This window comes from Peromyscus californicus, unplaced genomic scaffold, assembly GCF_007827085.1.
Source record: "Peromyscus californicus insignis strain IS unplaced genomic scaffold, ASM782708v3 Scaffold_3__1_contigs__length_106647218, whole genome shotgun sequence".
Taxonomy (NCBI): domain Eukaryota; kingdom Metazoa; phylum Chordata; class Mammalia; order Rodentia; family Cricetidae; genus Peromyscus; species Peromyscus californicus.
The window spans coordinates 76,632,665-76,648,866 of NW_026294551.1; the positions used below are offsets into that span (position 1 = coordinate 76,632,665).

A 16,202-nucleotide genomic window follows, 5' to 3' on the forward strand; every position below is an offset into this window, starting at 1 on the left:
CCCAAAGTTAGTCTTTTTCTGGGTTTGTTAACTGTTTCAACAATGATGCTTTGTGCTATTCCAATAATTGGTGATAAATCTTGAAATCTGGTACTGTTAACTGTTCAGCTTTACTTTCTCCCAGTATTACATTGGATGCATTCTAGATTTTCTGGCCTTATAAACTTTAGAATCAGTTTGTCAGTATAAACTTTAGAATCAGTGTCATTCAGGGCTATTTTTTATTATGTGGAAAGCTGCCATAAACATTTGTCTAAAGATTTTCATATTGAGGTACATTTTCATTTCTCAGGGAAAAATACCGAGGGGTAAAATTGCTATAAAACATTTACGAATTTGGTATTTAAGAAACTACTAAACTAGCCAGGCAGCAGTGGTGCCGCACGCCTTTAATCCCAGCACTCAGGAGGCAGAGCCAGATGGATCTCTGGGAGTTTGAGGCCAGCCTGGTCTACAGAGCGAGATCCAGGACAGGCACCAAAACTACACAGAGAAACCCTGTCTCGAAAAACAAAGACAAAAACAAAAACTACTAAACTGTTTTTCACAATGACTGTGCCTCTTTACATGCCCACTATCAACAAATACAGATAACTGTCATAATTTCTCCTGCTCTGCATCACTCTTTTGTATTTTTCCTGCTTATTTATTACGTTTTACTTTAACTATTTTCATAGATACACAGAGTTATAACATTGTGGTTTTAATTAGCATTTCCCTAAAGGATTTTATGGATTTATTTACTCTTTTTATTTATTCTTTGGTGCATTTTTTTTATACCTTTTGCCCGTTTTTTGACTGGACTGTTTATTTTTAAAATACTTTTGTTTTTGATTGTGTGTGTAAGGGGATTGTGCATATGAGTGCAGTGCCCACAGAGGCCAGAAGAGGGCATCAGATCCCTTGAAGATGGAGTTGGCGGTGGCTTTGAGCCATCTGATGTGAGTGTTGGGACCCAAACTCAGATATCTCTCTTTGGTCAGCGTGTGCTCTTAACTGATGAGCCATCTTTACAACCCCAAGTTGTTTTCTTAGTGCTGACATTTGATAGTTTTAAAATATAGAAACTGTTCCTCTGTGGGCTGTTTGATTTACAAATATTATTATTTTTTGAGTTTTCAATTTGTTTTTATTTGGTTAACAAGATCATTCAAAGGACTAGTGTTTTTAATATTGAGGAAGTGCAGATGACCAGTTTGTTTTCCTTTATGGACTACAGTTTTAACATCTCCTATGGTTTCTTCTTACATTTCTTATAATTTTGTTTTAAGTAAATCTTGAATAAGTCTTTGACTCACTTTGAGTGCCTTTTAATAAGGTTTGAGACTAAATCAGAATTTACATGTTCTTAGTTTGTTGCTATCCAGTACCATATGTTGAAAGGGCTCTTGAATTCCCACTGAATTGCTTTGGCACCTTCGTAAGGAATATGCCAGTCGTCTCTACATTAACATACTTCGGAGTTTCCCATTGTGTCCCATTCAGCATGGTGTGTATTCCTCCACTTAGGCCACTTAGTCTTGGTGACTACCACTGTACAGTGTTTGAAATTCAGTAGACGTATCCCTAATACTTGGTTATTTTTATAGTTATTCTGGATAGTTGAGTTTATTTCTCATACATACACATTTTTTCATCATTTTGTCTCTACAAAATATCTTATTAGGGTTTTAACTTGTAGCACGTTATACCTGGAAATCACATTGGTAAAGACAGAAATGTTGAAACTTTGAATTCATAAACTGCATGTATCTATCCACTGACTTAGAGCTTTTTCATTTCTTCCCTCAATGCTGTGTACAGGTTTTTTGATTTACGGGTAAATATCTGTGTTTTATATTCCGTGAACTCAAGTCAACTCACTTATCAGTTCTTGGAACTGTATTGTAAATACCTAGGGAGTTCCTGTATAGTGCTCATGTTATCTCCACCTAAGGACAGTTCTGTTTCTTCCTTTTTCATCTGTATGTTTTTGATTTTATGTTATTGCTTAGGGCACTACCCACAACTCCTGGCACTCTGCTGTGTAAATGTAATAAGTGGACATTCTTACTTTGCTCTTGGTCTTAGAGAAGCATGGGCCTTCATCACTAAGTAAAATGTGAGCTCAAATGTTTTGTGCTGTTTCATATTGAAGTTTTATTTGTTACATGGGATGTTTCATTGTGAAAAGGTGTTGAATTTTGTCATTTACTCTTTTTCACAGATTAATGTGACTATGGGATTTTTTTCCCATAGCCTCTCCATGTGGTGATTATATCTATTGATTTAAGATATTTCTGGAATAAAACCCACTTGGTTGTAGTATATAATTATTTTATGCACGGTTGAATCCTGTTTGCTACTATTTTGCTGGAGATCTGTGTCTGTACTCATGAGGGACGTTAGTCCACAGTTCTCTTCTTTCTCCTCCCTTTTTCATCTTTAAAAATATTGTTTTACCTTTTTAGAAAAAAATTTAATTTCATATGTATGAGTGTTTTGCCCACATGTATGTGTGTGCATCACATGCATCTCTAATGCCTGCAAAGGTCAGAAGAGGTGTCATATCCCCTGATACTGGAATTATGGATGGTTGTGAGCTGCCATGTGGATGCTGAAAACCAAACCCAGGTCTTCTACAAGAGCAACAAGAGCTTTTAACCACTGAGGCATCTCTCCAGCTCCCTTTCTACTTATTTGAGACAAGATCTCACTGTGTATCTCTGTCCTTTAATTCAATATCTTGATGCTCAGTCCCCGTGATGCCGGGCTTACATGTATGTATAACCGTGCCCAGCCCTTCTTATTAGTTTCTTTGGTTTTGGAAATCAGAACACTACTAGCTTTATGAGATAAATGAACAAGTATTCTACCTTCTAGAAGACATTGTGTTAAGTTGCTCTTCCTCCCTTCTCTCCCCTCCATTCCTTCTCCCTTCTCCCTTAGCCTCCAGAGTATAGAGAGAAATCCATGGAGTCTATTTAAAGGGCAAAGAGATTTATTAAGAAAGGAAAACCCACAAGACTGAACAGAGGAATTGTTGCAGAGTCCTGGAAAATGAGAAGCAAGGTCCCATGCTGTTCTTCTGTGCCTGAGACTGTCCCAACATCCAAGTCCCACGAGGGAGCAAAGAGAGCGTGCCTACGTGCATCTCAGGTCTTAAGGGTGGCCATGAGGCCACGCCCCAAGGGCATGTACTTCAAGGTCATATGCAAGTAGAGCAGTTACCTGCTACATCTCTAGAGGTGGTGCTTCAAGGTCATAGACAGAACAGCTATCCACTACATCTCCCCCTTTTGTCTGAATAAGAAAGTTCTAACCTAATATAAAACTATATACAATAGGAACAATTATCAAGTATTCCAGGAAAGGGGAAAGGTAATAACCTAAACAAAATTAGAAATACAACCAGCAAGAACAACATCAAACAAGAGACATATGCTAAAATCCATGATGTCCAGAACATAGGTAAATGGCATGTTACAGAGATTATTCCAATAGCTGTCCTATTCTAAAAAAATCTAACTTTAGTATCTGAAATGTTCTTAGCTAAGATATGAGAAGATCATAACTGTAATTATCTAGTCTTCAACACCATCAAAGATCTGAGAGAAACATAATAATACCTGAGAAAACAGAAAATGCAAGCAAGCAAGTTCTGAAAATTTTGCGATAATAGACAGAGACAGCTGGCAGCCTGGACAGTCACCTGAAGTTCTCAGCACCACTGGGGCATCTATTTTGGCTGTAGGCCTAGAATATTTTCAGAAGCAGGAATTTTGAAAGACCATCTTACCCTGTCTTGGCAAAGTTCAGTAGTCACTTTTCCTTGTGTCCTGCTCATCCAGAAAGGACAACATTCATATTGTTAGCATTTGAGGCAAGGGCAGTTCTTTGCCCAGTAGGCCATTTTGTGCCAGAAAGAAGACAAACTTCCAAATGGAGTGCCTTACAAGCCCAACATTCTCTCGGTAGTAGATCTGTAAACAGATGTACGCTCAGGGTTTATTTCTTTTAGCTGGAGGTAGAGTTCTCCATTGAAACCATCTTGATTAGGTTTGTAGGGAGTTAAATTAAAATACCAGTTTAATATCTATCTTGTGTTTGTACATGTGTGAGAGTTTTTTTCTTTGCAAAGACTGGTACACTTTATGGAAGTTCTGGAGCATCTGTGTACTCTGCTTATAGAGTCCCCTTGGTATCTTTTTCATGTCCCCAGGGTCTGTGTGAGCATTTTTGGTTTCATCTGTGATACTAGCCATGTGAGTCTTTCCTGTTCTCTCTTTGTTCATTTCACTATAGGTTTGTCAATTTTACTTTCAAACAACCATCTCTTTAATCTGTTTTCTCATTTTCAATTTCATTGACTTTCTGCTTTTGTCATATTTCTTCTCTGTTTCAGCTTGATTTTAATTTGATTGCTTTGGGGTTTTCTCTTAACAATTTTAGTTTCTGGATGAGAGCTTAAGTCACTTAATTGAGACTTCTGTCTTCTTTTGTATATGCAAAAGATGTGTACATTTGTCTCCACACTGGTTTAGCTATATTCCACAACTTTCAATATTATTTTTATTTTCAGATATATGTATTTCTTATTTCCCTTTGGACTTCATGAAGACTGAAGATACAGCTCAGTTGTAGAATAAATTCAGTCTCTAGCACTAAAACAAACACACACAAAAACTGTACTTTAGACCTCCTTTAAGATCTTGGAGGGTTAGAACTGTACTGTTGTGATTTTTAATATTTGGAGTGTCTGGTTCCTATTATCTTTCTGTTATTGGTGTCTGGCTTGGTTTCATTACAGTCAGATAATATAAAGTATAATTTCAACTCTTTTACGTCCATTGAGGTTGGAATATGAATATTTTAATACATATTTTGTAACAACTTGAAAATAATGCATTTCTACCAATGGTGAGTAGAGTGTTCAGAAAACACTACCTGGATCTTCTTGGTGGATAGTACCATTGATGTATTCTGTATACTTACCAATCTTTGTCTGGTTGTTCATTATATTGTTGAGAGAGCAATGTGGCACTACGAATCTAAATTCAACTACAACTGTAAATTTGTTTCTTTCAGTTCAATCAATGTTTCCTTCCCATTTTTCATACCTCTTCTGTTCGGTGAATACACTTGCTTGATTGCTTTTTTCATGGTCCCTTTGATGCCCCTCAGCCTTTTTTCCTCCTACCGTGTCTCACGATGTATCCCAGTATGACTTTGAACTCATGATCCCCGGTAGCCTCAGCTTTCTGAATGCTGGAATCACAGGCACACATTACAATTTGATGTCTTTCTTTCTTTTTCTTTTTCTTTTCTTTTTTTTTTTTTCCAGACAGGGTTTCTCTGTGTAGCTTTGGAGCCTGTCCTGGAACTCACTCTGTAGCTCAGGCTGGCCTCGAACTCACAGAGATCCACCTGGCTCTGCCTCCTGAGTGCTGAGATTAAAGGCGTGCACCACCACCACCTGGCTAAATTAAGTTGTTTGTTTGTTTGTTTGTTTGTTTGAGACAGGGTTTCTCTGTGTAGCTTTGTGCCTTTCCTGGAACTCACTCTGTAGCCCAGGCTGGCCTCAAACTCACAGAGATCTGCCTGCCTCTGCCTCCCAAGTGCTGGGATTAAAGGCGTGCACTACCACCGCCCAGCTATGTGTTTCTTAATCACGACATAATATGTCTCTCTTGTTCATGATGGTCTTCATTGCTCTGTAGTCTACTTAATTACATTAATATAACCATTTTTGTTTTCTTTAATGTTTTCATGATATGGTTTTCATTGTTTTACCTTTAATATTTCTATGTCATCAGAAGTGAAGCGAGGGTTTTTTATAGACAGCATATAATTGGATTATGCTTTTTAAATAGGTATATGTAGAGTATTTATATTTGATAGGATTATTAATGTACCAGAACTTACATATGCCATTTTGCTTTTTTGTTTTCTGTGTTTTTGTTTATAGTGTCCTTTTTCTGTTTTCCTGTGGTTTATGTTAACATTTTCTAGAGTTTCATTTTGCGTTACCTATAATGTTTTAAATATATCTCTTTTGTCAAGAGTTGGGTTTTTTTTTTCTTTTATTTATGTGCATGGCAGGGTTGGGGGGTGTGTGTCTGTGAGTGCAGGTGCCTGTCAAGGCCAGAGGCACTAGACCTCACATGAGCTGGAGTTGTAGGGGTGTGAGCCACCTGACATGGGTTCCGAGAACAGAAGTCCAGCCACGAGAAGAGCAGTAAGTGCTCCAGCTCAGCCATCCTTCCAGGCCTGGATTGACCTCTTTTCAAGCTCTTTTATGCTGTCGTGTTTACATGTCTTCTCATAGTCTACTGGTGTTATTTTAATGGTTTAAGTAAAATATAGAGATCTTATGTCTCTTTATATCCCTCTTCTCTTCTTCACTTTACTATAATGACCTTAGATATTTCCTTTATAAACATTTAGAACCCATCAGAAAGTATAATAATTTTTCCTGAAGGTGTCAAACACAATTTAGAAAAATCTTACAGAAGGAAAATCTATGTGTATTTTCCTTTATTTTTACTTACTGTATTCTTCCATCTTCTAATATCTAGCCCCAAATATTTAAATAAATCATTTTGAGCCCCTCAAACTCACTGTGTGTCTTAATGTTCTGTCATTGTGAAGAGACATCATTACCAAGGCAGCTTACAGAAGAAAGCATTTTTTTTTCTTTTTTAAATTATTATTATTATTTTACATCCCGACTGCAGTTTCCCCTCCCTCCCCTCCTCACAGTCTCTCCCCCCACCTCCTCTCTGCCTCCCCCTCCCATCTACTACTCCTTTTCTCCGTTTCTCTTCTGAAAAGGGTAGGTATCTCATGGATATCAAGCAAATATGGATATCAAGTTGCAGTAAGACCAGGCACCTCCCCTCCTGTCAAGGCTGGACAAGATGACTCAGGAAGAGGAAAGGGTCCCAAAAGCAGGCAAAAGAGTCAAAGACAGCCCCTGCTCCAGCTGTTAGGAGTCCCAGAAGAAGACCAAGCTACACAACTGTCACATATATGCAGAGGCCCTAGGTCAGTCCCGTGCAGGTTCCCTGGTTGTTGGTTCAGTCTCTGTGGACCCCTGTGAGCCCATATTAGTTGATTCTGTGAGTTTTCCTGTGGTGTCCTAGACCCCACAGAAGAAAGCATTTAGTTAGCAGCTTGCTTCCAGTTTCAGAGGGTTAGTCCCTTATCATCATGTCGGGGAGCATGATGGCAAACAGGAGGCATGGTGCTGGAGAAGTAGCTGAGAGCCCTGCATCCTGATCCACAAATGGAGAGAGGGAGACACTGAACTTGGTGTGCCTTTTGAAACCTCAAAGCCACCTCTAGTGACACAGCTCCTCCAACAAAGCCACACACCTCCTAGTCTTTCTCGAATGAGTTCACCAACTGGAGACTAAGCATGAAAATATATACCTGTAGGGCCAGTCTCATTCAAATCACCTACTGTGTTCAAGTAGGGTGACCTTGAACTTCTGATCTTCCTGTTTCTACCTCCCAGGTGTTGAGATTTTTGGCCTGTGTCACCATCTTTCTGGATGAGTCTCTTCTCTCCTCTTCTCTCCCTTCCCTTCCCCTCCCCTCCTCTCCCCTCCCCTCCCTCCCTCTCCCCTCTCTCCCTCCATCTCTCTCTCCCTCCCTCCCCCTCTCTCTCCCCTCTCTCCCCCTCTCTCTCCCTCTTTCTCTCACCCTCTTTCCCCCTCCCTCTCCCTTTCTCTCCCCCCCTCTCCCTCCCCCACCCTCCCCCACCTGGGGTGTGTGTGTATGTCTGTGTGTTTTCCTTCCATTTAGAATGTCTTGCTGGGCAGCAGTGGCGCATGCATTTTGTCCAAGCATTCAGGAGGCAGAGGCGGGTGAATCCCTTGAGGCCAGCTTGGTCTGCAGAAGTGAGTTCCAGGACAGCCAGGGCTACACAGAGAAACCCGTCTGGAAAAACAAAATAGAACAAAACAGAGAGGGGAGAGGAGGAGGAGGAGGAGGAGAAGGAGGAAGAGATGTCTTGATTTCATGTTCATATCTGAGGGACAAATTTCTTGCAAAAAAAGGTTGGATATTTTCAGTTGTTTTATTTCAGCATTTGAAAAATGTGTCACTTGTTTGTGTCTTCCACTGTTCCAGATGAGAAATTCATGACGTCTGAATTTCTTTCTCTGTATGTGTAGTGTCATTTTTCTCTAGCGGTATTCATTATTTTTATTTGTTTTTCAGAGCCTATGATTTGTCTGCATATATATATATATATATTATATTATATTAATCCATTTTTATTCACTTAGCTAACCGGATCTGTAGATTCCTCTTTTATTACAGTTTAGAACTTTCAGCTGTTATTTCTTCTAGTATTTCTATAGCCTTCCCCTCTGCTCCCATTTCAGAACTCAGTGGTACAGTGTTAGGTCTTCTGTTCTAGTTTCACAGGATCCTGAGGTCCTGCTCATGTTTCCAATTTTCTCTGATTGTTCAATCACATTATGCCTATTACTTTTTCTTTTGGTTCACTAATTATTCCCTCTCCTTTATTTGGTCTACTGTGGAGCCCAGTGACAGCTTTTTTTTCAGCTATGGAGATTTCTTACTATTTTAAAAATTGTGTGTGTGCTTGTAGGTAAACTTCGGCTCTCTGCAAGAGCAGTGAACTCTCTTAGCTGCTTGGCCTTCTCCCCAGCCTCCTTCACTGCTGTCATACTTCCACTTCTAAAGCATCCGCTTGGTTCTTCTCCTTTTCATATTTTATTTCTTTGCTGGAGATTTCTGTTTTTTCATTTGTCTCAAGAACTTTCCCAATTGCTTTGTCAAGAATACTTTAAAACACATGTCAAACAATCTTACATCTCCGTCCTCAGGGTATTTTATAGATCTTTTCTTCATTTATCTATGGGCCTTCCCATTTCTTGGTTAAGATGTGTGATTTTTGGTTAAGACTGGGCATTATTGCACTGTGCTATGATACTGTAGATTTTATTCATACATTCTTTTAATGGACTTCCTGTGACACTATTCCAACAGGAACCTGGGAAGACCTCCTTTTATCACTTCACAAATCTCTATCTCCTCTTGGCCTCCGTTCACATTCCCAGATGTTGGGGCTTTTCATCACTGCTTGATGAAAGGCAAAGTTTCATATCCACAGTGATATGCTTTGTCTTTTTGGGAGTATAAGTCTAACTTGTCCATTTTTTTTCTGGATGCCAATAGGATATTTGTTTCCTTCCTGTTTATATGTCTTTATGTTCTAAATTTTCCAAAGTACACATTATTTTGTAATAATAAAGTATAATTCATTTTAAGATGTTTAAAACCAAAACCATGTAATTGATCCTATATGTTTTCTAGCTATTTATTGGATTTCACAAGGTTAGTAGAGTTGAAAGGAGATGATTCCAACATGTTGCACTAATACAATATCAAAGGTTGCATTTGTAGGATGAATTGCTAAATGGTCTTATTAATAAAAGAACCTGGAGCCAGATATTGGGGCGAAAAACTGAGAGATCAGAGGAATAGGACAAGCCACAGCCAACCTCACCTCACCAACTCCTCAGCTTCCAAAGAGAGCTACTTCCTGTATACCCACGTCTATATGCCTTTCTGTCCCTGCCATCTCACTACTCTCTCTGCCCAACTACATGACTTCCTATCTATCTGTACAGACCTCCAGACCTCTATGGTTAGTGCTGGGATTAAAGGCGTTTTTCACTATGCATGGACTTGTTCCCCAGTATGGCTTTGAACTCACAGAGATCCGGGTAGATCTCTGCCTCATGAATGCTAGGATTAAAGGCTTGTGCTACCATTGCCTGACTTCTATGTTTAATATAGTGACTGACCTTTTTCTCTGATCTTCAGATAAGCTTTATTGGGGTGCACAAAGAAAATATCACCATATGCATTCTCCAGGAAGCAGATTTGAGATGGAACTACAGGAAGGAAGTGCCATAGGACCAGTATCTCTGAAGGGGAAGTAGGTGTCAGTGCATCTTTGCAGGAATCTCTGGTAAGAGGAGAGCTTCTGTGGTTAGTCTCTGTGCATTCTCAATGCCCAAAGCTTCATGCTCTGTATCTTCAGTTCTTGATGCAAGCTCTAGGAAGACTTGGACTTTGGGTGAAGGAGTTCATGACAGCTGAAGCAGTTCCCAGACTTAATGGAGGCTGATGGCTGTCACTGAGCAGTACTTACCTGCCACCAGCACAGGACCTTCACCGAAGGACTGTCTGAGTGCTGTGTGCATCCTTGTGTCCACCCCACATGGACACTTCTAATTATCTTTCAGAACATCACTTGTACCTCCTCATTTTATATGTCCTACTGTGAGAGACAGAATGTGACACAGGCCAAGAATGAACTCCCTTCCCAATTGTTTCTCCTTACAACCACCATTGGTGGCCTTTATAAAGTGCAAATCCAATCAAGTCTCCCCAGTTTATAATGAATAGGTCAGTGGCTTCCCTTATATGGATCTTGAAGTTTTACATTGCCTGTCGCCTGCGTCTTTCTCCCCTCAGCATCTCTCTCAGTACTATTAACCTGATAGCCACCATGGCTCCCCTTCTGTACCTTGCCTGTGCAATGTTTTTAGCATATGTTTCCTCTGCTTTAAGCATTCCATTCCATAGTTGGATATAGTGGTACGTGCTTAAAATCTCAGCATTTAAGAGGCTGAGGTAAGACATTCATGACTTCCCAGCCACCCTGAACTATATAACAAGTTCCTGACCAGCTTGGTCAACACAGTGAGAACTGTCACAAAGAAACCATAGAAAAAGTAAATAAGGAGACACCTCTCCAACAGAACAGGTAAGTGATGTGATTGCTCTTGGCAAGAGATTGTTGTCTCGGCACTGGTGTGAGTATGCACTGTAAGTGTGGAACACTGCTCGGTATCGAGCTGCCTGTTGCCTCATTGCGCTTGCAGCAGAATTGCTGCCATGGTGATGCATACTGCCGCTGAGAATATCAGACTTTATCTGATGGGGATTTAACTGATGTCCCCATTGATATCTCTCTCCAGAGGAAGAGACCCGTTGCTTTGAAATACGTAGACATTTGTGCATGTTTCTTGTGATGGCATACCAAGATAGAAGGGGAGATGCATAGAGGATAGGGACATGGCAGAACACGCTGTGGTGGCCAAGTCCCTGCCTGCATTTCACTTTGGTGGCATGCGTGTTACTTGTGGGCCTGCTTGGCATCCCTACCTACTGGGTAAAATTCAGTCATGTTAAAGCAGCCCCACCCAAAGGCAGGAGCGCCCAAAGCCAGAGGAGGACAAGGAGAAGGGACAGAGTCAGAGACCAAACTTTTGTCGCTAAGAGAGGTTAGCCTCTGTGGATCCGGGCTGTGAACTGAAGACTTGGAACAGACTCTCACTTTATCTTCTCCCTTTCCCTGTGTACCAACCTCTCTTATTCCCCAGTGGCTCTCCAAAGGCTTGCTCAGACCTTTAAAGTATGCCTCTCTCTTTCCATCTGTACCCGTTGTTGAAGGATCAACTCCAAAGCCACCTGGGTTTCCAGAATCTGTTGGCCTTTGAATGTTGAAAATCATGAGGAGGAACTTTTTGCAAGAACCCCCCAGTGCAGCTATGAAAGGCTTCCTGTATTTACTGCAAAACTACCACTTCCCTTAGATGCCTTGTCTCTCTCTCTACCTCCGTAGACACTTTTATCTCTTTTAAAATTTAGATTTATTTTATTGTATGTGTGTATGAATCAGTAGTTCTCAACCTTCCTCATGCTGCAACCTTTTAATACAGTTCTTCATGCTGTGGTGACTCCCCCAACCATAACATTATTTTGTTGCCACTTCATAACTGTAATTTTGCTACTGTTATGAATCGTGATGTAAATATCTGTGTTTTCTGATGGTCTAAGGTGACCCCTATGAAAGGGTCATTTGAATCCCAAGGGTTCATGACTCACAGATTGAGAAGCGCTGCATTTGTACAAATGTGTCTCTGTGCACCATGTAATGCCTTCAGAGGTCAGAAAAGGGTGTTAGAGCCACTAGAACTTGAGTTACAGATAGTCATGAGCTGCTGTGTGAGTGCTTAGAATCAAGCCCAGGTCCACTTCAAGAACAAGTACTCCTAAAGCCATTTCTCCGGCCTCAACACATTTACTCTTCAGAGAAGATCCCCAGGTTTCCCTGGAAACCCAACTTCACTGTGCAAACAATATGAGCACACATGGGTTCCAAAATTTTTTCTCAAGTTCAGCTTTTATCATCTTTTGTTAAGTATCTGATTTCATGTGGAATTATGAGTATATCATTTGTTTAAAACTTAAATAACAGAGCAGTTCTGTAGTGCATGTTTAAATTTTATAATGTTTGAAATTTATAATTTCATATATAACACAGCATTAAACTTTTGGAATTATTTGTGTTGTATACATCGTTTATATAGTCAATTAGTATACATTATTGTGGAGTATCCTGGTTCCTTTTTCTTTTCTTTCCTCTTTTTTTTTAATGCTATGGATTGATCCCAGGACTTCATTCATGCTAGACAAATGCCATACCTCTGAGCTATACTCTCAGGCCCATCTCGTCCCTTATAAATATATTGAAATAGTTTTCTCCATATTATGACCATCCCTTTTTAATGTCACTGAAATTTTTTTGTTTTATATTTATGAAAGACAGATTTCCAAATAGTGTGTTTTGTCACAAAGCTGTCTTCTACATATACAAAGGAGATAAGTTTACATGGGCACATCCACTTGCTTAAGAGCTAGGATATTCTGTTGCTGAAAGCTTCTGCATGTGCCTCTCACATCACATATCCCTCCTTTTAACTCTGTCTGTATCCTGAATTTTGTGTTTATCTTTTCTTTGTTTTTCTATATGTTTTCAGCACATCAGCTCCTCCAGGCATTGTTTGCTCTTTTTTTTTAAATTTTAAAATGTATTTTATTTTATGTATACGGGTGTTTTGCCTGCATGTATGTCTGTGTGTCACGTGCATGCCTGGTGCCTGCAGAGGTCAGAAGAGGGCATCAGATCACCTAGAACTAGAGTTACAAATGGTTGTGAGCTGCCATGTGGGTGCTGGGAATTGAACCCGAGTCTTCTGAAAGAGCAGCCAGTGCTCTTCACAGCTGGGCCATCTCTCCAGCCTCTGCTCCTATTTTTAACTGTTCTACAGATGGAATCCCCTGTAAGCGTTCCGTCTGAATTGTATTAGTCCACGTTATATAAAATTCATTCATGCTAGCATGAGTAACTGCCATTTGTTTTCACTGTCAGAAAATAGGGCCCTGCAGCCATACAGCACAGTTTATGAATCTTCCTGTTGATGAATGTTTGGGCTGTGTCCAGAGTCTTGTTATTATAGAGTGTTTTTCTACAAGCGTTTTTCTGGCTGGCTCCTGCTAAGTGTTTCTTAGAGTTTCTCCAGAGTGTGTATACATCAGAGGAAGGAGAACTGTTAACATCTCTTAGAGCAGGGGACAACAGGCTTTTTTCTCTAAAGGGCAAGATGGTAAATATTTAAACCCTGCGGGCTGTAGAGTCTCTATGCAGCAACTCGGATCTTGCATGTTAACATGAAAACTGCCATAGAGAACACTGGCAATTCGTGTGTTCCAAACATTATTCAAGGCCTGGGAGATGACTCAGTCACTAAAGTGCTTGCTGCACGAGCATGAGGAACTGAGTTTGGATCCCTAGCAAACACATTAAAATCTAGGCACTGAGACAGGGATCCCTGAAGTTCATTGGCCAGCTAGTCTAGCTGAACAGATGAGCTTCAGTTTCAGTGTGACACACTATCTCAGAAAATAAGGTGGAGGAAGATTGAGGAAGACATCAAACTTCAGCACACACGCACGAGCGCACGCACACACACACACACACACACACACACACACGCACGCACACACGCATGTGCACACGCACAAACTTGGTTCTTTTTAATAAAAAAAAAAAAATCCAGTGCTCTGTGTTAGGTCACAAACCCCAGAACGAATGGCTGAGGTGCCTACTTAGCATATCAAAGTGGACCTGGCTGCCAACTTTCTCCCAGCATCCCTCAGTCCCTACCTGTTATCGGGTATGGCTGGCATACTGTACCCCTCACCTTAAACTTCTCCAGGCCAGCGGCTGGGCTGCCCTTCCCCTATATAATGCAGTCATTTTGGTTACCTGGCCTTTTTCTACCCTTTACCCTCTTGGCCTCTTGGTCTCCTGGCTCTCCCCTTTCTCCTCCTGCTTCTTACATGTCTCAGGGTCATGTTCACTCTGGACTCCCCCAGATGACTCTGCCTCTTGCTATTCTCTCTCATATCTACAATAACCCCCCTCCTCCACCACACCTAGGAGCCGTCATGTCCTTCCTTTTCATTTCTTTTTTTCATTCAGTCTGCAAGGTTTAGTCATCTGAACATGGCCTGCCAGTCCTAATCTAGATGAAACCTTAACTTTTCCTGCATTTTGCCCAAAAAATTCTTATGAGACTTCAGGTATATAGGTTTTAAATGGGTATACCAATAAAAATTTTGCTAAAAATAATTTTTAAGCAAAATTTATTTAAGTTGTGGGTAGGTATGGTGTGTTGATGGAGAAATTTCCCTCAAAGGCTCATGCATTTGAACATTGGGTCTCTCGTTAGTAGTGTTATTTGGGAAGGTCGTGGAACTTGTAAGATAAGAGGTAGAGCGCTGCTAGAGAAAGTATGTCACCAGGAGTGGGGATTTAAGATGTCACAGCCTTGCCTCACTTTCTGCTCTCCCTCTCTTTGCTTCCTGTGTGCAGATGAAGGAAGTGAACAGCTCCTGCTTCTGGTCCTACCACCTTCCTCTACCACCTTCCTCTACCACCACCTTCCTCTACCACCTTCCTCTACCACCACCTTCCTCTACCACCACCTTCCTCTACCACCTTCCTCTACCACTTTCCTCTACCACCACCTTCCTCTACCACCTTCCTCTACCACCTTCCTCTACCAGCACCTTCCTCTACCAGCACCTTCCTCTACCACCACCTTCCTCTACCACCTTCCTCTACCACCACCTTCCTCTACCACCACCTGCTTCTTTGCCTTGATGGACTATCCTTCTGGAAAGATAAGCCAAAATAAACTCTCTTCTATAAGTTGGTTTCAGTCATGGTATTTTATCACAGCAACAGAAAAGTAACTAATGCAGCATGTGAAATAAAACTAAGGATATATGAAACACCTTCTGGAAACCTATGAGTTAGTAAGATCTTTTCCAAATGTAACTTTAAAAGGTATGAGTGGAATTGCCCTGCATCAGTGGACAATGTTGCTCCTAGAAGACAAAGGCTTTTAAATGTAAATCATAGGACAAGGCATAAAACTCTCTCCCTTCACGTCATTGGTCAGGGAAGTCCCAGAGGTCTCCTAAGTAACAGACTATCACCATGGCCCTCAGTTGTCTTTCATAACTGCACGGTAAGACACCCTACTGCTGAAGACGCCACACTTTGGTTACAGGACATAGAGAAATCATTCTCAAACTTCCTCTGTGCTGGCTATCTTTTCTAGCAGAAGGTGCTATACAGCAGCCTTGCTGGGAAAGAAAAGACATTAGTGGTCTTACCCAGCACTGGACCCTGCATGCTACAGTAACTCACTTTCCAGGCAAGATGTGCACACTGCTGCAGTAGTTCCACCTAGGTTACAGAGTGACTAATTAATTGCTTTTTGATTGTATTTGAGGCCTGACGCACAGGAGAGCTGTGGTAATTTGAGTGAGAATGGCCCCCATAGGCTCTTATATTTGAATACTAAGTCCACAATTGGTAGAACTATTGGGAAGAATTAGGAGGTGTGACCTTGTTGAAAGTGTGTCTCCGGAGGTGGGCTTCAGGTTTCTAAAGACTCACGCCATCCACTGTGTGCTTTCTCTTTCTTGTTTGTGGATCAGGATGTGACTGACTCAGCTGCTGTTCCAGGGCTGTGCTGCCTGTCTGTTGCCGTGCTCCCCACCATGACAGTGATGGACTCCTATCCCTCTGAAACTGTAAGTCCCACATAATCCCTTCCTTCTACAACTTTCCTTGGTCGTGGTGCTTTATGACAACAATAGACAAGTAACTATTCTCTCAAGAATTTTAGAAATTGCTTGCTTGCATTTTCTGTTTTCTCAGGTATTATTATTTTCCTTCTCAGATCTTTGATGGAGTTGAAGACTAGATAGTTACAGTTACAACCTTCTTGTATCTTAGCTAGAACGTATTAGTA

The 16,202-nt window shown here is 40.8% G+C and overlaps 1 protein-coding gene across 2 annotated transcripts in view; it reads left to right on the forward strand.

The window, feature by feature from the left end:
- Itk (IL2 inducible T cell kinase) overlaps nucleotides 1-16,202 on the forward strand; it is a 121,470-nt gene that overhangs the window by 11,979 nt on the left and 93,289 nt on the right. Inside the window, exons 3-4 of one of the 2 annotated variants that reach the window (XM_052758344.1) lie at nucleotides 9,844-9,991; nucleotides 15,886-15,981. In XM_052758344.1, the coding sequence (XP_052614304.1) occupies nucleotides 15,949-15,981 (33 nt within the window). In that variant the 5' untranslated portion in view covers nucleotides 9,844-9,991; nucleotides 15,886-15,948. The remainder of the gene's footprint in view (nucleotides 1-9,843; nucleotides 9,992-15,885; nucleotides 15,982-16,202) is intronic. The other variant, XM_052758343.1, reaches the window with a different exon arrangement.